The sequence below is a fragment of the Hylobates moloch genome, unplaced genomic scaffold (genome assembly GCF_009828535.3).
Source record: "Hylobates moloch isolate HMO894 unplaced genomic scaffold, HMol_V3 SCAFFOLD_6, whole genome shotgun sequence".
Lineage (NCBI taxonomy): Eukaryota > Metazoa > Chordata > Mammalia > Primates > Hylobatidae > Hylobates > Hylobates moloch.
In genome coordinates, this window is record NW_026652281.1 from 134324441 (window position 1) to 134348585 (window position 24145).

General features: G+C 46.4%; 1 protein-coding gene across 2 annotated transcripts in view; it reads left to right on the plus strand.

Moving 5' to 3' along the window:
- Nucleotides 1-24145, plus strand: part of CYFIP2 (cytoplasmic FMR1 interacting protein 2) — a 135931-nt gene that overhangs the window by 35021 nt on the left and 76765 nt on the right. Inside the window, exons 6-17 of one of the 2 annotated variants that reach the window (XM_032158487.2) lie at nt 381-562; nt 2462-2558; nt 3907-4035; nt 7440-7544; nt 9424-9515; nt 11349-11466; nt 14020-14139; nt 14645-14770; nt 19417-19583; nt 20310-20457; nt 22593-22667; nt 23573-23726. In XM_032158487.2, coding sequence (XP_032014378.1) covers nt 381-562; nt 2462-2558; nt 3907-4035; nt 7440-7544; nt 9424-9515; nt 11349-11466; nt 14020-14139; nt 14645-14770; nt 19417-19583; nt 20310-20457; nt 22593-22667; nt 23573-23726 — 1513 coding nt within the window. The remainder of the gene's footprint in view (nt 1-380; nt 563-2461; nt 2559-3906; nt 4036-7439; nt 7545-9423; nt 9516-11348; nt 11467-14019; nt 14140-14644; nt 14771-19416; nt 19584-20309; nt 20458-22592; nt 22668-23572; nt 23727-24145) is intronic. The other variant, XM_032158490.2, reaches the window with a different exon arrangement.

Sequence of the window (24145 nt, forward strand, 5' to 3'; positions counted from 1 at the left end):
ACCAGCCTGACCAACATGGTGAAACCCTGTCTCTACTAAAAATAGAAAAATTAGCTGGGCGTGGTGGCGGGCGCCTGTAATCCCAGCTACTCGGGAGGCTGAGGCAGGAGAATTGCTTGAACCTGGGAAGCGGAGGATGCAGTGAGCCGAGATCATGCCACTGCACTCCAGCCTGGTGACGAAGCAAGACTCCGTCTCAAAAAAAAAAAAAAAAAAAAAAAATGAAATCAGCTTCGGATTTAAGGACTCCTCTGAGAAAAATTGCCTGGCAGATTTGCCCTTCTCCAGAGGGCTGGCTCTGAGGAGGGCCCTAGAGGAGCCTGGACCCTGCACCCACAAGGGAGCACAGTGGACCTTACTCGCTGCCCCTCTGCCCCCAGCGCAAGGCCATCGAGCGGTTCTGCAGCGAGGTGAAGCGGCTGTGCCACGCCGAGCGCAGGAAGGACTTTGTCTCTGAGGCCTACCTCCTGACCCTGGGCAAGTTCATCAACATGTTTGCTGTCCTGGATGAGCTAAAGAACATGAAGTGCAGCGTCAAGAATGACCACTCTGCCTACAAGAGGTCAGGGCAACCTCCCCCTCTCCCCTTTCCCCATCCAGGCCCCTCCTCCAGGGCTGCCTGCCAAGTGGAGGAAGAGAATGGAGCCCCTCTCACCTGCTTTTTCTTTGATACCAAACTAGCCATCCCCCAAACATAGTGAGGCTTGGCCTGATTCAATGTGGTTTGAGGAACAGGGCATAGAGCTGGGCCTTGAAAGAACTTGATCTTTGTAGAGTTTTATGTCTCAAGATGGAATCAAATCCTCAGTTCCCCCATCTCTGAAGCAGCAGCATTTTATGTTGCCCCATGTAACATGGGACCAGTAAGATCATCATAAAATGGTTACATTAGTCATTTTCTGCAAGAATCATAAAGCCAATTCAAACAGCGTTTGTAAAAGAAGGAAATGAATTGGCTCACAGAAAGTCCAGGTACACCTGCACGCAGGCACTCAGATGACGATGTTAGCCTGAGTGCCTCCATCTCTCAGCTCAGCCTCCTCCTCTACACTGGCTTCATTCTCAGGTCTGTGGTAGCTTCCAGTAGCTTTCCTCAGGCCAGTGCAGCAACCCCAGCTTTTAAGAAAGGATGGGATGCTTCTCCTTCCAAATACTTTCATGGAAGTCCCAGGGAGGATTGCCTTTGATCAGCTTGAGTCATATGCTAAACCTTCTGTCAGTCACTGGAGGTGTAGAAGTGGAGACACCCTGATGGGATGGTTGCTTGCCTTTGGAGTCCAGGGTCTCTGCCAGCTCTTAAGAAGAAGAAGGTTAGCCAGGAGAGGTGTCTCACACCTATAATCCTAGCACTTTGGGAGGCCACAGAAGGCAGATCACTTAAGCCCAGGAGTTCCAGACCAGCCTGGAAAACATAATGAGACCCAGTCTCTTTTTTTAAATTAAAACAAAAAAGAGGACTGAAAGTGGGGGAGGAGTCATTCCAGAAACCAGTATACAGCCACCCAAAAGTCTCTTGAGAAGGATTTGCTGTGTTTCTAATAAAGAGAGATGCTCTTTGAATGACATCTTCCTGGGCTGCAAAGCAACCAGAGAAAACAGACTGATTCTCACAAGTTTACCCTCCTGAGTCAACTGTGAAATCTGTTGGTGTCCAGCAGGCAGGGCCCCATCTCAAGGCTGACTTAGAAGTGACAACTTTACAAAGTTTTTATGGGTAGCTTACTGCATAATATCTTCTATCAAATTTTCCCCACCTGTAGCCAGCCTGCTTCCGTCATGGCCACAAATGAGATCCTCTGCCGCCCAGCTAGGTCATGAGCAAGGTGGGGTGTCTTGTCTGTTTTCACAGCTCATGATGACACAGGTGGCACCATCCCCAGGTTAGGCTGGGAAGTCAGGCAGCTGCAGCTTTCTCCCATCAAGTCCTGCTTGTGTTTCCTGTGCCCGTCATTCCAACACTTGCAATTCTGTGAGGTTCCATAGCCTTCTGTTTTCCATATAATGCTTTGCTTTGGAAACGTTGAAGTTTTCCTGTAAATAACAGAATACAGAACAGGTGCATTCTAGCATCCTACGTGCGCTGCTTCTCCATAACTTACCATGCAGCCTCACTGGAGGTCACAGGAGGGTACAAGGATGATCATTTCACTCCCTGTTTTACCACTCCCAGCTGGTTGATGGGATGCTAGTTCCCCTTAAACTTTCTGAGATTTCAGAGATTTTTAGTACATTCTTGCCTTTTAATTTAAGGGGCCCTTATTACTAGGGTGTAGACAGCCCCAAAGCAAATGACTTCAGAACACACTCTGTTTCGACATTAGCATTGCCTGGGATAATCAGAGCTCATTAACTTCCAGGATGGTGTCACTCTGGGTTAGGTGGGCGCGGGAGCCGGTGAGGCATGGTTTAGGCTGTTGTGCTTGGACAGTCCTCTCTGCAGCACGCACTGTCTGCGTTTCAGGGCAGCACAGTTCCTGCGGAAGATGGCAGATCCCCAGTCTATCCAGGAGTCGCAGAACCTTTCCATGTTCCTGGCCAACCACAACAGGATCACCCAGGTGAGGGCAGACTCCTTGTTAGGCCTGGCCTGGTGTCTCGGGGTTATAGGCAGGCGTGTAGAGGTTGGGTGAACCACGAGCCCAAGCAGACAAGCTCAGTCTGCAGCTTCCATCTCCACTGCCCTACATGAGAGTGAAATGCAGCTGAGGACTTAAGTCTCTCCTCCCAACCCCAGGTGGCCCATTCACCCTCTCCAGTTGTCATTCTCATGAAGCCCCCTCAGCCAGTGCTCTGACCCTACATCAGGGTTGAGAACGTGGGGTCTGGAGTTAGGCAGCCTTGTTTTCTAATCCTAGACCACCACTGACCCACTCTGTAAGACTTGGGGCCAATCTAAGCCTCAGTTTCCTCATCTGTAAAATGGGTCTGTTATTTTGAGAATATTATGAGAACCCATCTCATAGGACTATTGTGAGAAATAAATGATACCATTATATGAAAAGTCCTTAGCATGCAGATACTGACAGATGCTCAGGGCCTAGGAAGACATAGCTGTTATTGCTGCCACTGCTTTGCCAGGGCACACCCCTCAGCTGCCATTTTCCCATTTTGCCCAACATAAGCAAGACAAGCATAACTGTCACTTCAGCCTAAACAGTCTCTAGCAAGAATGTCTGCAGGACTCAGGCCAAAACTGAGGGGATCCTCCATCTTCCAAGGGTGTTCACGCTCAGATCCATATCACGGAGGCCCTTGGGTTGACAGGGCCCTTGCCACTCTTTGTTAACTGCAGAAAGCTGTTCAGTAACTGAGGCCTCAGGTTTTCTTTCTCTTGCCTGTGGGAAGTACCAGCAGTGCCCTCCTCTGCATACCCTGCAGGGGCCTGGTTGGTCCCTTTGGAGAGAAAGGGCCTGGGGTGGGGACCTCAGACCCTTCTCTAATAGATGTTTTTCTACTGCTGTGTCCTGCCAGTAGGGAGACACCTGCCCCCCTCCCCACTGCCAGCTCTCCTCCCCTGGGTGGGGTTTTGCTGCCATTGTCTGAGAAGACATCCTAGATAAGCCCACATCCTCCAAGCTGAGCTGAAATGACAAGAAGCCTATTGCTGTAAAACTGAGCTGCTTTTTAGCTCAGGCCAGGAAAGCACTTTCTAACCATCAGAACTGCCTGGGAACAAAATAGGGGGGTGAGTTCCTTGCCATGAGAGGTGTGCAGGAGTATTGTGGGGACATCGAGGAGAGGATTCAGGCATCAGGTGCCAGCTGGCATGCAGCCTCCCCTCCCTGGAGCTGTGATTCCTGGCCATCAGCGGGGACCACACCCGCCAGCTGTAGGCCTTCTGCAGGGGTGCAGGTGAGGGTGCAGGATACACACGCTGCCTCACCTGAGGGTGGCGCTGCTGTTCAGTGTCTCCACCAGCAACTTGAAGTGATCCCAGGCTATGAGGAGCTGCTGGCTGACATTGTCAACATCTGCGTGGATTACTACGAGAACAAGATGTACCTGACCCCCAGTGAGAAACACATGCTCCTCAAGGTAAAACTCCCCTGAGGCGACACCCATGGGGTTTGGGTTTACCCTCTCACCTTCTTCTTATTAAAAATCCTTTTTAAAAAACAATGTTTCTTTTTTCTTAAACACTGATACAGATCTTACTGCACTTAATGGTTTGTAACCTGTTCCTTTCCTGTAATATAATATGCCATAGTCACCTTTCCAGATGTCATTAAAGCTATTTCTACAATGTTATGTTTAATGACTGCCAAGTATTCCATTGTATTGGAACATTGTCATGTAACGTATCCCCTGTGGTTGGATATTTGTTTGCTAAACTTCATTGAACACCCTCCTAGCAGTTTTTGTGCACAATCATTTTGTCAAGGCAAACTTCCTAGAAGAGAAATTGCTAGCTCAAAGGGAAAAACAGAATAAATCTTTTTTTTTTATTTTAATAGTTTTTGGGGAAGCAGGTGGCTTTTTGTTGCACGGAAAAGTTCTTTGCTGGTAATTTCTGAGATTTTGGTGCACCTGTTACCCAAGCAGTGTACGCTGTACTCAAAGTGTAGTCTCTCACCCACCTCCCTGCCTTTTCCCCAGTTCTCCAAAGTCTATTATATCATTCTTATGCCTGGGCACCCTCGTAGCTTAGCTGCCACTTATAAATGAGAACATACAGTATTTTGTTTTTCATTCCTGCGTTACTTAGAATAATGGCCTGCAACTCCATCCAGGTTGCTGTGAATGCCATTATTTTGTTCCTTTTTATGGCTTAGTAGTATTTTATGATGTATATATATAACACATTTTCTTTATCTGCTTGTTGGTTGATGGGCATTTAGGTTGATTCCATATTTTTGCAATTGTGAATTGTGCTCCTATAAACATGTGTGCAAGTGTCTTTTTCATACAATAACTTCTTTTCCTCTGGGTAGACACCCGGTAGTAGGATTGCTGGATCAAATGGTAATTCTACTTTTAGTTCTTTAAGGAACCTCCATACTAGAAAACAAAATAAATCTTCAAGCTTTTGCTACATTTTGCCAAAGTGATCACAATTGTTTCATCAGTTTACACGTTTCATTTCAAAATTGTCATATTTATTGTTTTGGAAAATCTGGAATATACAGCAAAGCATAAAAAAATTTAAATCTCTCACAATCTCTTCACCAAGACTTAACACTTTTAGCATTTTCTTTTCCAAGTTGGAGTCTCATTCTGTCTCCCAGGCTGGAGTGCAGTGGCACAATCATGGTTCACTGCAGCCTCTAACTCCCAGGCTCGAGCGATCCTCCCACCTCAGCTTCCTGAGTAGCTGGGACTACAGGCACATGCCACCACACTCAGCTATTTTTTGTTTAATTTTTTGTAGAGTCAGGGTCTTCCTATGTTGACCAGGCTGGTCTTGAACTCCTGGGCTCAAGCGATCTGCCCGCCTTGGCCTCCAAAAGTGCTGGGATTATGTGCATGAGCCACTGTGCCTGGCCTGCTTTCAGCATTTTTGTGTATGTCCTTCTAAGTTTTTTTGTACGCTTATATATTTTCAAAATTTGCAATCTGCATGACCATGTATCCATTTTATCTCATGTGACTAAATTTATTTGGCTATGTTATGCTGCTGTGAAATAATGTGATTTCCATGAGCCTTACTTTGCCATTATTCCATTGTTAGCTTAGGTTGTCTCTAACTTATACCCCACAGCTGTAGCACTGACATGAACAGCCTTCTCCCCTTCTTTATTCATGCTGCAGGGCCCCTTTTGATTCTGTCCCAGATCCTCACCTCTCAACATTCTGGTGGTTTTTCCTTTTTTCTCCTTCAGTGTCTCTCCTGCTATTCTGAGAATCCCAGCCCTGTGTTGGTGCTCCTGTCTTACATGTCTTAGCATCTCAGTTAAGTTTGCGGGACTGGGTGGCTTTGAGACATGTTCACTCTGGCTTCCTCCTGACATCAGAAATCCAGAGAAGCCACTCACAGTTCACACACCCCTCTCACCCCTGGTGCTTTGCCTGGGCGATTGCTGTAACTTTCCACAAGCTAAGTCACTACTTACCAGCCCACCAAGTAGTCTTAATGCGGCCTTCAAATTCTCCAGCCCTCCACACCCGGACTTCCCTGCCTTCTTCCCTCTCTGTTCCCCACCCTCTTCAGTCTGGCCTTCACATGGCTTTGCCACATGGTTAGTTTGTGTTAGTGAACTCAGATGCCACCATGGAGCACTGTCTGCTCTTACGCGGAAAAGGATAAAGTTCATTCTGCAGAACAAAATATACCCACAGAGTGGCTCACGCCTGTAATCCTAGCGCTTTGGGAGGCCAAGGTAGGGGGATCACTCGAGCCCAGGAGTTTGAGACCAGCCTGGGCAACACAGCGGAACACCATCTTTACAGACAAATACAAAAAGTAGCCAGGGGTGGTGGCGTACACCTGTAGTCACAGCTTCTCGGGAGGCTGAGGTGAGAGAATCACTTGAGCCCAGGAGGTTGAGGCTGCAGTGAGCCGTGATCACACCACTGCACTCCAGCCTGGGTGGGGTAGGGTAGGGAACAGAGTGAGACCATCTCAAAAAACAAAACAGTAAATGCACCCACAGCAGTACCTTAAATGCAACCTTAAAGTAAATGCAACCTTAGCAGTACCCTGCTCCACCCTGTTTGTGTCAGATGAGAAATAGAGACATGGAGAGAAGTGACTTTCTCATGGTCACACAGCTGCTCAGGCCCCCTTTCTGCATACATTTTAAAAGGAGCAAAACAAGCCAGCATTCAGGAGACTATTAGAAGGTTTGGAATCAAGAATGTCAACCCACTTAGAGGGCAAATTCAGGAAGAGATTTTTTAAAAAAATTAAAGTCACCAGCGGCTCCTTGGGAAACCTTTACATTGTCCTTTCTGTGGAGAAAGAAGTGGATACTTTCACATTCACTAACTGTTCAAGTATTCATCAGATGCCCGTATTGTGCCACACTCTGGGATACAGCAAGGAACTAGGAGCAGCCCTTTCTCTCAGAAAGATCTAAATGCGGAAATATTGTCAACAGATCCTGTTCAGCTCCTGTCTCTGCTGCTTCACTGTGTGGCCTTGGCGAGCTGTCTAACCTCCCTGTGTCTCTGATTCCTCATCTATAGAATAAGTTTATTTCAGAGAACTTAAGAGAAAATTATGCTTATTAAAGCTCTGAGCATAGACTCTGGCCCATAGTAAGGGCTGAAGAAGTAGCTGCTGTAGTAATACACTAAATTTCTGGTTGAAATTAGACTTATATTTCCTGCCTTTATTTGAAGAGGCATAGGTTTTTATAATGTGTGTCTCTACAGGGTGTGTGTGTGTGTGTGTGTGTGTGTGTGTGTGTGTGTGACACATATACAGACCTACCTTTTTGTTTTTAAACTTTTCCAGCGGATGTGATTAGTTTCTGTGCTCTGCCCCCTTCTCATTCTAGGTGATGGGCTTTGGCCTCTACCTAATGGATGGAAATGTCAGTAACATTTACAAACTGGATGCCAAGAAGAGAATTAATCTTAGCAAAATTGATAAATTCTTTAAGGTCAGCAACTGGGGCTGGGGCTGGGCAGAGGGCTGAGATTACCAGCGCCAAGATGTCTTTGGGGGAAAGGGATGAAATTAGCCAGAAAACTGTCAGGTTTTTTTATTTGAGCTATAGCTCCAAAGATCCCAAGAGTAGGAAGAGGAGGAGAATAGAACGGCAGGGCCTCCAGCTGCCAGTGATGGAGGCATTTATGCCCTAGAAGGCTGCTGCATGATAGCCACACATCGTTCCAAGTTTCAGGATTCAGCTGGGATTTGGCTAGGAGGAGGCCCTGTGATTCTTTTTGAATGCTGTTTTTTTTTTTTTTTTCCTGAAGTCCCTTGTCACTTAAAGAGGTGCATCTCAGAAGACAGCACCTGCTCTAATTTCCAGTATAAATCAGAGCTCGCAGAAGTAGAATGATTAAAGGCTGGATTTTAAATTGTTGCACATTTGCAAAATCACAGCCTCTCACCTGGTACACCAGGGGCCACCTCAGCTTGCCCTTACCTCTGGATAGAATGCCTCAGCAACGTCCATCATATACTCACTCTATTTCAGTGCCTCTGAGAGTTGATCTTTTGGTCCCAGATCTTTAAAAATTTGCAGTTAAACTAAGCCTCTTAGAATTTTGCAAAGGAATCTTACACTTTGGAATTAACTTCCCATGTTCTCAGTTTATTCTAGCATTGGGCACTGCAGTCATGGAGCAAGCCTGAGAGGTCAGACATGGGAAAGCCCAGATTAATATTCACAGCAGAACTCCTTAGTGGTGTGACATGGAGGGCATTAGATTGGGCCTGAGTCCCACTGACTTTTCAAGGTTAAGGAAAAGGAACATAAGTCACTAAGAGGAAATCCTGTGCCTTGGCTTGGTTTTCAAGGGTGGAACTTTTACTTTTCTCTAGAGTTGCCCCAGATGAAAATAGGGCTCATTTTGGGAGACCCTTGCAAAATCTTCCCTAAGTCAGCATGAATGAGATGAGGGTAGAAGAGAATACAACCTCTCCCTTGGCGGGCCTGGGTGTAAGTCTGGCTCTGCCACTTAATAGCTGGATGACTTTGGGAATGTCGCTAAATCACTCTGAAACTGAGTTCCAAGTCTGAAAAATATGAATACCAAGGGTATCAGCTCTGTAGGGTTCCCTGGAGGATTCAGTGGGGTTACATAGATGACTCAGAGCCCTGGGTTGTATAATCCTGGCTTCTTGACTTCTAGCTGGTCTGACTTTTTGAAAAATCACTTAAGCTGTTTAAGCTTCAGTTTCTTCTTCTCTGAAATGGGAATGATAATAGTACAGACTTCACAGGGCTATTGTATGGCTTGAGATACTGTTTTTAAAGTGCTTGGCATAATACCTAGTGCATGAGAAGTACATAATAAATACCAGCCTCCCCGCCATTTGCCCTGGTTTTTGGTCGGGAGTTGTTTGCCCTCTGGTGTTAGGTATTATTATGGTTTTAATTGCTTTGAAAGTACAGACTTTCTCAGGAAGACCAACAGCACTCAGACACCTGCTTCTAGCCTAGAATTCATAACAGCAAGGATGCTTTAAGCCAGGGAAGATTCAAGTGGAAAGGACCCAGCACTGGGCAGCCATCCATCCAGTCCTTGGGCTTCACACATGCTGTTGGCTGAGTGACCTTGGACAAGCCACTTTGCCTCTCTGGGCTCCATTGCCTAGAACACAGAGTTGGTTGGAGGCAGGGGAGGACCCATACACTGGTTAGGGCTCCTTTTGCCTTCAGAGTCACATGGTAGGATCATTGGCAGCAGAAACTAGGGGTCAGCCCCTAGGCACACACAGAGGCCTGCCTCCTACAGTGGGGTGGCCGCGAAGGCGGCCGCCCCAGCCCCTCCTCAGCATCTCACGAGCTGTGTTTGCTTCCTTTGCAGCAGCTGCAGGTGGTGCCCCTTTTCGGCGACATGCAGATAGAGCTGGCCAGATACATTAAGACCAGTGCTCACTATGAAGAGAACAAGTCCAAGTGAGTGCCTGCCATAATGTCTCTCGGCTCCCGCGAGGATGCCCAGCCCGGGCAGAGAGCCGAGGGGCCACTTCAGCCCCTCCTCCCTCCCCAGAGCCCTGGGCAGGTGGATTCCATCAGAACACAGGTGCCGGCCGGAGGGGAGCCGCGAGGGTGCTCTGAGCCCTTTTGTATCCGCCCTTTGCTGCCAGGTTCAAAAGGGCTCAGAGCACAGCCACGCCCCTTGTCCAGCCCAGCAGTGACTCGCATGTCCTCTCAGCAGGACAGCAGGAGTCCACCTTCTTCTCTGAAGAGTGGCCAGCCCTCAGTGGTCCAGTGAGGAGAGGTGGCGTTGTTCCTCCTCAGGCTGATCCTCTCAGGTTAGGTGACCGTGCGCTAAGTCCATCGTGGAGTCGATGTGAATTGGGTGGGCAGCCTCACCTTCGGCCGCTTTATAAACCACAATTCTAGGTCATCTGTGCAAAGGCCTGGGGTGTCAGTGCTTCACTGAAGTTGGGGGGCTCCAACCTCGGCTGCTCTTTTGGTCTCTGAGGCTGTTAGGGAGGTTCCTTCTGTGTGCTTCTCGCCCAAAGTTACGGCTTTTCCACACAGAGGGGAACAAGCCGTCCTTTAGTCAAGGGCGAGTGTATTGGCATCTTAAAAAGATATGAATGGAGTGTCCTTGAACTGCATCTGCCTGGAGCCTCTGCAAACGAGCGTCCAAAGGAAAGCTCATGTAGTCGCTTCATCACCCTCTGGCTGCTAGCGCGTGACGGGGTTTTGCAGGAAAAGCAGGGAATAGAGAATGCTGACCTCATTCCTCACTTTTCCCTGCCTGAATTCTCGACCAGCTGAAGCTGGCTGGGAGCGGAGGCTGGGAAAGTGACTGGGGTTGGGTGTGAGGGGCCGTGTGCTCCCCTCTCCACAGGTAACTCTCTGAGTGATACCTAAGGGGAGGCCTGAGGAAGGCTGTCACTGTTCTGCCATTCTTGTGAGAACCATATCAGGGCTTCTTTTGAGACAGTAAATTCTCCCCAGAATCTTTTTTCTGCCTTGTCTGGTGCTCATGCTTCATCTGTCTGCTGGGTCACCAGCACCTGACGGTAGAAGAGGGTGAAGGGAGTGGTCGTTTTTCTCTTGGGGATGGAGAGTGAAGATGTTCATCCATTCATTCATTTCCTCTGTCTTAGGATGGTTTTCCTAATGACATCTTTTCACAAGGAGTGGAAAAAAGGCGGAGGGAAGGAGGAAAGAGGGTGGAGAGAGAAGGAGAGAAGAGGGCGAGAGGTAGAGGGGGTGGGTGGAGGGAGGGGTCACCTCCACGTCTCAGAGTGACCCTGGCTTCTCCCACCGCAGTGTGCTTCCATGTTGCCAGGGCACTGTTGGAAAAGAGGCACAGTCACATTCATATTTCCGCAATCCCAGCCCAAAGGCCCCCCCAAAGCCAGCTTCAACCGCAGAGTGTCTGTGCTGTCAGAGTGGGTAGGCTGGTTTTGGAGGTTGCCCGCCTTGCTGTTTCTATGCTCGGATTCCATCCCTTTGTAGTCCTAGAGAGGCTATGTTCCCGCCCCTCTCATATTACTGGTAAGTATTATGGACCAGGTATCTGGAAAGGCCTGCAGTTGGATCCTAGACGAGGCCAGCACCAAAGAGGAGGAGGAAGGACTGGTCCATTAGGCCTGAAGCTCCCACAGTGTTGGACTTAGCAGGCTTTCTTGCTAAGGCGGCTGGGATACCAATTGGTGTCACCCAGGGGAGTTGGCCACGTGGGCTGAGCACCAGGACCAGCTAATGCCTGTCCCACCCAGGCACCTGAGGCTGGGACCCTCTCCGACCCCATAATTTTCTACCCAGGTGGACGTGCACCCAGAGCAGCATCAGCCCCCAGTACAATATCTGCGAGCAGATGGTTCAGATCCGGGATGACCACATCCGCTTCATCTCCGAGCTCGCTCGCTACAGCAACAGTGAGGTGAGCATGCAGGCTGCTGGGGCACAGGCCCATGGGCCCAGGGCCAGAAGGGGTAAGGAGCAGCCAGGAAAGAACGTGGACCCATGGAACACTGGAGAGTAGAAGGGAGGGAGGCAGGAGGGTAAAGTGGCCAACGGCAGGGGTTTTGGAGCCAGGCAGACTGGGGTGAATTCTGGTGGTGCTGCTGCCGTTTGTAAGTTATTCAACATCTCTTTGCTTCAATTTCCTCATCTGTGAAATGAGGGTGATAACAGTATCTATCCTGAAAGGTTCATTGAGAGGATTAAAAGATATGGCAGATAATAAGGGCCTGGTGATGGTTAGTTCTGCCTGTGCATGATAAGTGATGCAAACCATCTCCACCCTGGATGGCAGGAAAACAGAACACTTGTACTCATAACACTACCTAAATGTTTTTAAACTAAACAGTAATAAGTGATCATTGTAAAAAAAAAAAAAATCAGTAATATACTTAAGGGCAGATGAAGGCCATAAAAATCTCCACTAATCCCAATAATTACATTTCATTTAATTTTTCCTTTTTTAAAAACTTTTTTTTTAATGGAGACATGATCAGTGTACAAACCTCAGGAAAAAGCCCAGATAAGCAAAAGGAGAGAAAATCACATAAAATCCTACCATCCCGGAACCAACTAAGACTGGTATTTGGATATATATATCCTTCTGGTTCTCATCCCATACATACCCTCCTAATAAACGAATATGCTGTTTGATAAACACTGATCCCCTGACTCAGATTCCTTTATTACATAGCACTCGTGGGTGACTGTGCACTGACCCACGTATGCTCACTGCTTCCACCATGTGGCTAACAGCCATGGTGACTGTACTTCCCAAACCCCAACTCAGGAGATGCCTTTGATCACGGAGCAACGTACCTGAAATGGGGACTGCCTGACAGATGCAAGGACTCGTGGCCATTAGACCATGACTTGTGGTCATTAGACTTGTGGCCCACAGGGACCAAGGTCAAGCCCAGAACTTTAGCTTTCTAAACATATGTACCAATCAGTTGAACTGAAGTTACAGGAATAACTTAGCTCTTTAAAAAAATTTTTTTTAATATTTTATTTCTTTTTTAAAAATAGATCTCGTTATGTTGCCCAGGCTGGTCTTGTACTCCTGGACTCAAGCGATTCTCCTGCCTCAGCCTCCCCAAGTGCTGGGATTACAGGCATCAGCCACTGCGCCCAGCCAGAGCTCTTAATTCCTACTCACATTTTGGTGTGGTCTAAGAATGAGTCTGGCCAAATATATTTTTTAAAATTATATGCTCTATACGTGTTGATTCTCATTATTCACAGTAGTTCTGTAAAATGGCCATGAACTCTGAAGTGGCAAATACTGAATCATTGCTCCAAGGAGAAATCAGAGTTACAGTCCTGTGAGCCTCTGGTCATAACATTTTCATCAACTGACCCATATATAACCTTGTTTTATATGTGCTTCTGTTTAAAGACACTTGATGTGATCTCTGTTGTTGATTCATTAACTCATGACCAACAGCACTATAACTCACGCCTGAACAAAGCTTATCTAGAACACGTATTTTTTTTCCATAAGGCATGTTACAGCTTTCTTGCATAGAGGAACACTATATAGCACATTAGCGCTAAGCTTGGGGGCCATTTTAAATTGAACAATTAGAGTAAAAAGCATAAAAATATAGAAAACATGGCACTAAGTAGACTTCAAAAAAGACACTTGTTTACTGTATGAGAGCTGAAACAAGAAGGCAGAGTCACTTTGTCTGACTTCAGCTGGGAGTGGGTGTGTGTCTGCAGGTGACTGAGAAATCACCATGAGTGTTGATTTTGGGGTTACAGATAAATTTTAGCCAGTAAGGGAATTCACAAATACAGAATCCGCCAATAATGAAGACCGGCTGTATATGTATATATGTGTATGTACATATATACACACATGGAGTATGTCTGTGCATACACACATACTCTGTATCATTGTGGAATATTATATAGATGTTTATCCACTGCCTTTCAATCAGTGAGTCATGTCTAATGAGTTGTGAAATCAACTTAGTGTTTGTGATTAGCATTTTTATATAAATATAGAATAGAAAATCAAAAGGAATCCCATATATTAAGAGTAAGATTGCTTTGTAAAAAATATTGTTGAGGCTCGGTGTGGTGGCTCACGTCTGTAATCCCAGCACTATGGGAGGTCGAGCCGGGAGGATTGCTTGAGCCTAGGAGACCAGCCTGGGCAACACAGTGAGACCCTGTCTCTAAAAGAAGAAAAAAAGAAAAACATATTGTTGCATACATATATTTAATATCTCTATGTAGGTATATGTTCCTGAGTTACTATATCGTGTGCACTTTAGTGATTTATAAACCTTCAGTGATTTGTAAACCACGTGGACTTCAGCAAGGCACTTGTCTGAGCCTCAGTTTATCTGTCAAGGGGATGTAATAATAGCACTTCCCTGCAGTGTTCTTGGGGGAATCAATGAGATAACATATAAAAGTGTCAGGCACATAGACCGTGAGTATGACACCTGATGCTCCCCAGGTGGTGACGGGCTCAGGGCTGGACAGCCAGAAGTCAGACGAGGAGTATCGCGAGCTCTTTGACTTAGCCCTGCGGGGTCTGCAGCTTCTATCCAAGTGGAGCGCCCACGTCATGGAGGTGGTAGGTGTCTCTGGGTAGAGGGCCTCACACTGACCTCTCTTTCCTTGGAATCTGCCTCCATCTCCCCCTAGTACTCTTTTTTTAACAGATTTATGGAGTTACAATTCATGTGCCATACCATTTACCCATTTAGAGTGTAAGTTCATTGGTTTTTAGTATATCCACAGAGTTATATAGCCACAGTCAAATTTAGAACATTTTTATCACTTCAAAAAGAAACCCTGTGTTATCTCCCCTCCCATCTCCCTAGCCCTGAGCAATCTACTTTCTACCTGTATAGGTTTCCCTATTCTGGATGTTTCACATAAATAGAATCATATGATACGTGGTCTTTTGTATCAAGCTTCTTTTCTTTTGCATACTTTCAAGGTTTTTCATGTTGTAGCATGAATCAGTACTTTATTCCTTTTTTCCAGCTGAATAATATTCCATTGCATGGATCCACCACATTCTGTTTGTCCGTTCATCAGTTGATGGACGTTTCGTTTGTTCCCACTCTCCCCAGTACTCTTGGAAGCTGGTTCATCCCACAGACAAGTTCTGCAACAAGGACTGTCCTGGCACCGCGGAGGAATATGAGAGAGCCACACGCTACAATTATACCAGTGAGGAAAAATTTGCCTTCGTTGAGGTAGGTGCAGACTCCCTGCATCTTCCTCCCTCCCCGAGGCTGCAGCTCATGGTGGTTCCTGAGTAGTTCTGAGCAAGAAAACAGCATCGGTCACCCTAATTTTCGTGCTCTTCCCTGTCCTCCCATCTAAATTAATCTGTCAGAAGTTATTATCCTACTCAGAATTGATTAGAAACTCATTCTGTTCTTAAAAATCCAAAGAAAAACATCCATTCCACTGGGAAAAAATGGGCACAAAGAAACCAACAGAAGAAACAAAAGAAGAACAAGTGGCTACAGGAGGTATGAAAAATGCCCAAACTGGTCAGTGGTCCGAGAGCTACAGGTTGGAATAAGATGGGATGCAGTGTTTACCATCAGGATAGCAGAGATTTGACAGCTGGATGATGCCTGTTGCAGGTTAAAGTGCAGGAAATAGACATTCTCATGTCTTTAGTGGTCAGTCTACATTTTGTAAGCTTTCTATGAGAGCAATCTGATTATATGTACTCATGTTTTTAATGTGCATACCCTTTGGCCAAGTTCTTCTGGGAATATATCCCAAGGAAATAAGCCAACTGTTCAGAGATATTTGTACATGGATATTTATCACAATGTTGTTTATAATACCAAAATATATGAAACAACTTAAATGTTCTTCAATATGGAACCAGGTTAATAAGTTAAGATTCAGCTACATCATTGCATGCTATGCAGTCTCTAAAAAAGGTATACCGTGGCTCACACCTATAATCCCAGCACTTTGGGAGGCTGAGGCGGGTGGATCAATTGAGGTCAGGAGTTCAAGACCAGCATGACCAACATGGTGAAACCCCATCTCTACTAAAAATACAAAAACAATTTAGCCAGGCATAGTGGTGTACACCTGTAATCCCAGCTACTCAGGAGGCTGAGGCAGGAGAATCGCTTGAACCCAGGAGGTGGAAGTTGCATTGAGCCAAGATGGTGCCACTGCACTCCAGCCTGGGTGACAGAGTGAGACTCTGTCTTAAAAAAAATAAATAAAAAGTAAAAAAGACATACGTACATGGAAGGCTATGCTCAGCATATTGTTAAGTTAAAAAAGAAACAAAGAACAGCATATCTGTAGTTTTCATGCATACAGGGAAGAAGCAAAAATATATCTAGAAATAAATATGCATATACACATAAATGTGGATATTTTAAAATATGTAAAGAAATATGTAATATATCTAAATACATATATCAACATATAAAAAATAAAAATCCCAATATAGACATTTAGACCAAAAACAGAACAGCATATAAAATGATTCCACTTATACCAAAATATAATATACTTTTATATATTTGTGCAAAACTGAAGGACATAAATATTTATGATGTATACCAAACCATGAACAGTAGTAATTTCTGGAAACAGGTCTGTCTGATTTATAACCTTTTGTATTGTGTTTTGTTTGATTACAAAATGATGTTTCTATTTGGGAGGAAAACTCCTTTACACTAGGTTGTGAGTGACAGCTATTTCTTTGAGGACCATTTGAAACCTACAAGAGATGAATCTAGAAATCAGAGACCTGGATCACAGCCCTGGGCCCTCTGGTCACTTCAGCTCTCAGAGCCTCAGATTCCTTATCTGTAAAATGGAGCTAATAATCTCTCCCCTGCCCCATCCCAGGGTTATTGTGGAGAATCAAACAATAATTGTCAAGTAAGATAATGAATGTAGATGAGCTCTGAAAACTTAAAGGGTCATACAAATGTAAAAGGTTAGAGTCGTCATCTCTCCAAGCTTCACTTTAAAGGACTGAGGCTCAGTGGCATAATTTCATAATCACTCTTGACATTGTCCTGAGTGGCTCCGGACCTCTTGGCACTTCCATTACTAATGGGCAACCTGGAAGAAAGTTTTGCAGTCATCACCAGAGGACAAAGTCATCCTCAAGCCTATTTAAAGTGAGGCAGTCAGAGGGTAAATGCAACTTTATAAAACTATTTATACATTTATTTCCTTAATAAAAGGGATGTGTATGCACTGTAAGTGATTAGAAGATGCTCCCCCAACCCCACTTCTACCTTCACCTTCCCACAACCTTATATCATCATCCAAGCACAACCACCAAGAACATGTCACTCTATTTCCGTCTAGTCATTACTTCGCTATACATTGAGAGGTTTTATCATTTTTATCTCATTAATAAAACGTGTTTAAAAAAATTAAAAAGAAAAGTAGTTCAATGTGGCCTTTAATAATAAAACAAAGCAAAAGTAGTAACCTGGCTGCACCATGTTATTACATTCTGAATCCCCAAATAGGAAACACCATTCAACTTGTTAAGCGATTCCTTGTGGTATTTATCTCCCTAGTTCTAACAGGCTTATGAGACTATTTCTTGGTTTTTCAGTTTATGACATTTTCTATTGATTTTCTACTTTGGGAAATGAGGATATAGCTCTCTCCTTCCTACCTCCCATCCCTGAAACACACCTGGTTTCCTTCCCCCATCTTCCCATCATGGTAATTTTACACTTTTTGGTAAAAATCAATGGTTACCTTATTATTATTATAACCAAGTAACTGTTGTCCGTCACTGAGCCACACAATCTAATGTGAATCCATTTATTTTCTTGCACAACTTTTTGTTCTTCATAGAATTAGCAATGCTTTATTTTTTATTTTGTTTTCTATAAGTCTATCAAAAAGGCAACCCCAAACATACCAACAAAATGTTAAACTCCTTACAAAATAGTCCATCACAGTCATCATTTGATGAGTTTTGGTATTATTCTTTTTTTCTTGGAGCCATTCCTCCGCAAGCTCTCTTCTTTACAATCTGCATGGGTTTGTCTTTAGACCAGCCCTGCCACTGATGCAAGATTCTCCTCATTATTTATTATCTTGAGAATTCCCTTTACCTCTGTCCTGTCTTGTATCCCATTCATATATCTTCCTCTGTGAAGTATTGAGATCTTTTGCCCATTTTTTAAAAATCGGGTTTCTGTCTTCCTATTATTGAATTGTGAGAATTCATTCCATATTTTAGATCACAAGTCTTTAGTCAAATATATGTCACAAATATTTTTTCTCATCAGTGACTTTGCCTTTTCACTTTTTAAGGGTGCCTTTTGAAGAGCAGCTGTTTTTAATTTTGATGAGGTCCAATTTATCAGTTATTTGGTGGTTTGTGATTTGGGGGTTTCAGCTAAGAAATCTTTGCCTTGTCTAGAGTTGCAAAGATTTTTCCCTTAGATCCAACAGGCCTGCCCACTCCTCTGTATTTGGAGTTATTCTGAGACATCTTCATTATCTACTCCTTCCTTTGTCCTAATGTCTCCTAGTTATATCTGTAGCCAGGGGCCCAGATACTGTTATGATCTAACAGTCCTCTAATGCTTCTCTCCCATTATTTCTCTGCACTAAAGCTTATCGCCAACAAAATTGTACCGTTGGTGCCAGTGAAAACCATCACCTCCTGAGTTGTTTTCATACCACTTCCATCTAAAAATGTTCTTTTTTTCCTTTAAGTTTTAGAGAAAAAAACAGCCTTAGGGTCTAAGCTTATTCATTCATTTATTTGTTCCTTTCAACAAAAAATGTGTCTGCCCACCATGGGCCCAGACATTGGCAGTTGGGCGTGCACAGCATAGCTGGGCCCTGTCCTATGTGTTTCCAGTCTGGTGTAGAAGGTGAAACGTGCCATTATGGGTGTGATCTGTGTGGCAGTTGTGAGGTGGACGATCTGCCACATGCCTTTCTCTCTGAATTCTGAATCAATTGAGCAATTAATGTTAGAGGCCAATGGTGTCAAAGGCTCAGACTTACTGCTGGTAAAGCTGGACTAGAGAATGTGGTTTTCACCCAAGGCCACACCAGTCTTCCTATGCCTCCTACATCTCATTAAACTTGCCACTGGGTAATAGGCAAAGCAGCTGCATAGATACACGCCTCCCTTCCTCGGGATGGGCGGGGATGGTTACTGCAAGAAGCGGCCAGAAACCTAGAAGGGAGGCCACATACTTGCAGGCAGGCAGGTCCCAAAAGAGCGAGCCAAGGTCAGGCCAGGCTCCTCTCATCACACACACCTGAATCCCCATCTCTCCAAACAGATAAGTGAGTTAGGGTAAGGAGAAGGGAAATAGAGGAGTAGAGGCATTCTCCCCCATGACTTCTGCAGAAGTTTTGATTTTATAAACTCAAGCAGCAACTGGCCAAATGGTTTCAAAAACAAAGGTTGTAAAAATTCTTTAGAAAATTTTATGTTAAAAAGGTTCTATTTGATGTTGTCTGTGGGTGCCTGGTCTATGGAGAGGCCTTCAAAAGCCAGGGCACTTCTCAAAATGCTCAAATTGTGGCCCATGGGCCAGCTGCCATTTGTCAGCAGCGAGCAACAAAATTGGGAGCTCGTGCCAGGATGAAAATCAGTTGCATTGCGAAGAATGCTGTTAGTTGAGCTGACATTTGTGTTTTGTAGCAAGACTTTCTCAATGAATGAAGCAAAATGCTGATGTACGTACATTCTGGCACACGTCTCTTACCTAGCCATGCACTGGCACTTTGAGTAGCACTGGCCTCATGCCTCTGGACATCTCACTCCCCGCCTCCCCTGGTGAGGCAGTGATGGGTAGTAGACAGCTGGTGTGCTGGACATGGTGAACATGACCCTTGGCCTGTTCCTGCCCAGGTGATCGCCATGATCAAAGGCCTGCAGGTGCTCATGGGCAGGATGGAGAGCGTCTTCAACCAGGCCATCAGGAACACCATCTACGCGGCATTGCAGGACTTCGCCCAGGTGACGCTGCGTGAGCCCTTGCGGCAGGCAGTACGGAAGAAGAAGAACGTCCTCATCAGGTGGGTTTTCAGATGCTTTCAGGAGCATATCAGACATAAGCATGCCAGGTACCAATCAGAGAGGATATCCTGGCTCAGCCACTGAACACACATGGGTCCTTCCAGCAAGCTCCAGAGGGTTCTTTAGGAGATTGGGCATTTGGGATGAATTAAGCCTTCATCTCTGGAAGTCCATATCCACTGCTATCTAGCTGTGCGAACTTGGTCAAGTTGCTGACCTTCTCCAAACCTCAGTTTTCCTCATTTGTAAAATGGGGATTATAATGCTACCTGCTGCCTGTTGGGATGATGAAATGAGATGGTCCATATATAGACCTAAGCACATGCAGCAGGGAGTAAGTATGCAGCACATCTAAGCTATTATGAAAACTAAGCACACACAGATTTCATAAGACCAGTGAGACTCCCCTATAACCAGAAAGGAAATATAGACCTCTTGCCTCACACAAGTTCTGTCTCACTCGATGGGCTCAGAGCTGAGTTCTCAGACATCCCTTGGACGTCAGAACCATGTAGGACACTTGTTTAAATACAGGTTCCTGGACTGTACCTTAAAGCTGTTAAACCAGAGTTTTGGAATGGGGGCAGAAATGAGCGTGCTTTACAAGCACCCCAAGAATTCAAATGTGGGTGTTCCTGGGACACCATGGGCCCTAGAAACACAAGCTTGTAGTGCCTTTTTCCCATGGTGAAACCTGGTCTGAGTCTTAGTTCTTCCTTCCCCAGTGTCCTACAGGCAATTCGAAAGACCATCTGTGACTGGGAGGGAGGACGAGAGCCCCCCAATGACCCATGCTTGAGAGGGGAGAAGGACCCCAAAGGTGGATTTGACATCAAGGTGCCCCGGCGCGCTGTGGGGCCATCCAGCACACAGGTAAGCGGCTCCAGGCACAGGCCAGCTGCGTTGACTCAGAGGCCAGCCGGGCTATGGTAGATCATCATGGCTGGCCATGGGCAGTGGGACTGGGAGCCATCGGTCAGGAGGGGCAGGGTTGAGTGGCTGCTCTGGTCTTATTCTGCCATCTTGTTTTGATATAGGAAGGAGGACCACTGGCTTAAGATTCAGGAGACCTGGATTCTAGTCCTAGATACCTGTGTGACCTCGGGCACGTTACAGATCTCTCTGTGCCTCAGTTGTTTAAACTGGCTAATGGGGATAATACCACCACATCCACCTTGCCTTGCTATCTTCTAGTCCTATGAAGTATAGATTCCAAAGTGAAGGAGGAAGTTAAAGTGGAATCTATCTACATGCATCTATGCTGTCCCTCTTTAATAAGTCCTGGCCCTTTCCCCTAAAAGTTCTGCCTCTAACTTGCTGTGTGATCTTGGGCAAGCACCTCGAGCTCTCTGAGCTCTGAATATCTTCTCTGCAAAATGAAAACTTTGGATGAGATTGTGTTACTAACAAAATATCCCTTAGTTCCACATCCTTCCAAAAGCGCAAGTATTGAAAGCCCTTGTCCCCTTAGAGGAAGTCTAGTATTTGGAAACACTCAGAGTTGCCAGCCAGAGCTTCTGCACAAGAGGTCGCCTGTGGCTTATCCAGAGCAGTCATAACATTACAGAAAAAAAGTCAATAATCTGGGCATCTTCGTTAAATCCCTGCTACCTACTTAAGGATAGGTAGTTTCCGGTAATATTTTTGATGTACTGGAAAAAGCAGATGGTTCTCATTACAGGTTTAAGGGTCTCACAGGCCTCACTTCCCATGACCTTTAAGCCTCTCTCTGCTCTCAATCACCCGAGATGGACCATCTGAGGCCCACCCCCTGACCCTTCTCCCTGTGTGTGCGTCTGTGTCTGTGCTGGGGGCTGGGGCAGGGGAGAGGGGGTTCTCAGCAGGGTCATCTTAACTCCCCTTGGCTTCACAGCCCTCTGCCAGTTTGCACCAATCTCACCAGCTGGTTGTAGAACGCCCCAAGGAAGCATCTGCAAACAGTTCTGTGTAGTATCAAGGGTTGAGGTCCGGGGGACACTGAGCAGGGCTTTCAGGTGTTTCTGTAAGTTTTAAGACATGAGTGAGCAGGAGACAGACAAGGCACAAAAGACACTGGAAAGGAGGAGGGGGGGGCTTAACAGGCAGAGAGAAAAGGAGACGAAGGAGTATTTGTGTAGATAATGTGAGAGGGGTGGGTCACCAGCAGTAAATCCCTCCTCACCCCCAACCTCCACCAGGTCATGCTAGGTGGCACAGACATGTTGAATAGACTCGTAGACAACCAGAGCTGGGAGCGCTATTAGAGAAACCTAGGCCGTCCCCCTATCTTGCGGATGGGGAAACTGAGGTCTAGAGAGGGGAAGTGACTTGTCCAAGTCACAAGGTGAGTCCCAGGTGGAGGTGGGACAAGAACCCAGGTCTCCTGACACCCACCCAGGGCTCTGGTACGGTCTTCAGGACACAGTAGACATGGGCATCTTGTACAGTTGGGATAGAGACTGTTTTGGTGAATTAAATGCTCTGTTAAGTAAAAGTACGTGGGGAAAAAGTTCACCCTCTTATGGGTGAAACCAGTTTTCAGAGAATTAGAGTTGGATATCAATTGGACAGCACCCACAGCAGATTAGACTTGGATTCTTCCTTTGAGGACTCGAGAGGCCGTCACGAGAAGAGTGCTTCTCGGCTCTTAGGGATGATGAGACGGGCCCCCCAACAGGGCTGCAGATGGGGGACTGTCTGAGGCACTGACGGCCACCGTGGCTGCTTTCCCACAAAGGAAGCCCTGTGGCAGGGATGGTGGGTCACACGTTTCTGTGGCTGCCCTACCCGCATCAGTGCCAGGCATGTGATGGGGAAGATCCCAGGGAAGCTCCAGAGGCAGCGAAGACGAACGCGGTTGCTGGGAGGTTGGAGTGTCTCAGAGGTGGCCCCCGGCAGTCGCGGCGGCTTTCCCACCGTATACAATACCTCTTGCTTTTCTCTCTCTCTCTCTCTCTTTCTCTCTCTCCCTCTTCCCTGTCTCTCCTGCCCTCCCATTCCCTCTTCCTTCTCTCCTATCTATGTCTTAGGCCTGCCAGTGGTCCCCGAGGGCTTTGTTTCACCCCACTGGTGGCACACAGGGCCGAAGAGGCTGCCGATCCCTGGTATCACACCGCCTGGCTGGGTTGGTTTGGGTACCCTTCTCGAGGAGGCAGCAGGAATGGACTAGCCTGGCTCCTCAAGGCCCCTTCCAGCCCTAAGATTCACAGACAAATGATGTGGAGAGATCTAGATTAGCAAAGAGAACCACCCCACCGCACTTGCATCCTTTGCACTTAAGGCACCCTGTAAGCGGGAGTTAATTGTCTAGTAGCCTCCTGTGTAAGTACCAATGTTAACCCGCCTTCCACCCCGAACTTCGGCAGGCTGTGCAGTGCAGCTGATGCCACCAAGGGGGCGCCATCGCTCAGCCACGGGTTCAAAACGCTGAGGATCAGGAACAGGTGTGGGAGGGGGTTCGTTCTGATCTTATCCCATTTCTCAGTTCCTCAGAATGTTAGTGCTGAAAGGGACTGGTGTGAGAAGGCATCTGGTCCAACCCCCTCATGTTACATGAGACAACTGAGGCCCAGAGTGGGAGCTTTGTTGCCGAAGGTCACACAGCAAATCAGCAGCAGTGCCTGGCCTTGAACCCCGGTCTTTTGACTCCCAGTCCAGTGCTCCACCCATGGCATCTGTGGCCCTCTGGGAAAGCAGGGAGTGACTCCAGGGTGACACGTAATGAGGTTCTCCTCTGATATACACGCCCTTGGCCAAGCAGAGCAGGGAGCTACCTGGTGTGGCCAGGTCCACTGGCCCAGGGATGCCACGGGACCCGGGTTGGCCATGAAGGTTTTCACAGTTCTGCATTTACTTCTCAAACCTTAAACTGGTGCTTCCTTAGGACAGTGCTTTTTAAGAGCAGACATCTGCAGAAAAAAAATAAATACATAAATACAACATGAAGCAACCTTTTTCCCTGGGGTAGAGGGCCAGCTTCTGACCTTTTCATCTTGCTTTCTTTTTCAAGCTGTACATGGTGCGGACCATGCTTGAATCGCTTATCGCAGACAAAAGCGGCTCCAAGAAGACCCTGAGGAGCAGCCTCGACGGACCCATTGTCCTCGCCATAGAGGACTTTCACAAACAGTCCTTCTTCTTCACACATCTGCTCAACATCAGTGGTGAGCTGCATCCCATCCCTGCTAAGGCATGGGAGGAGGGGATGAGGGCTCTCAGAGCCACTAAGACCACCAAGCCAGGCATTGCAAAGGGACGTGACCGTTGACCCTAAGGGCACATATCACCACCAAGGAAAAAACACATTCACTTTCCAGTGGGCTTTTGGAGCTGGGAAAGGCCAGGTTCAACTCAGCTATTCTGACCTAGCTAAATTTGTCCAGGAGATACTTGTGGCTAATTTGTTATAAAGTCCTTAGTAGAGAGGGATAAAAACAAGAATACGCACCTACAGACACACGGATGCTAGACTTTTGCTACTCAGCCGCAGCCAAGCGCTAATTAGTACTTGCTGCCGCCAGCAGGGGAGGCTCTTGAGCTGCATCCCAGTCCGGTGTTCTTCACACTTCCTCTCCTTTTACTA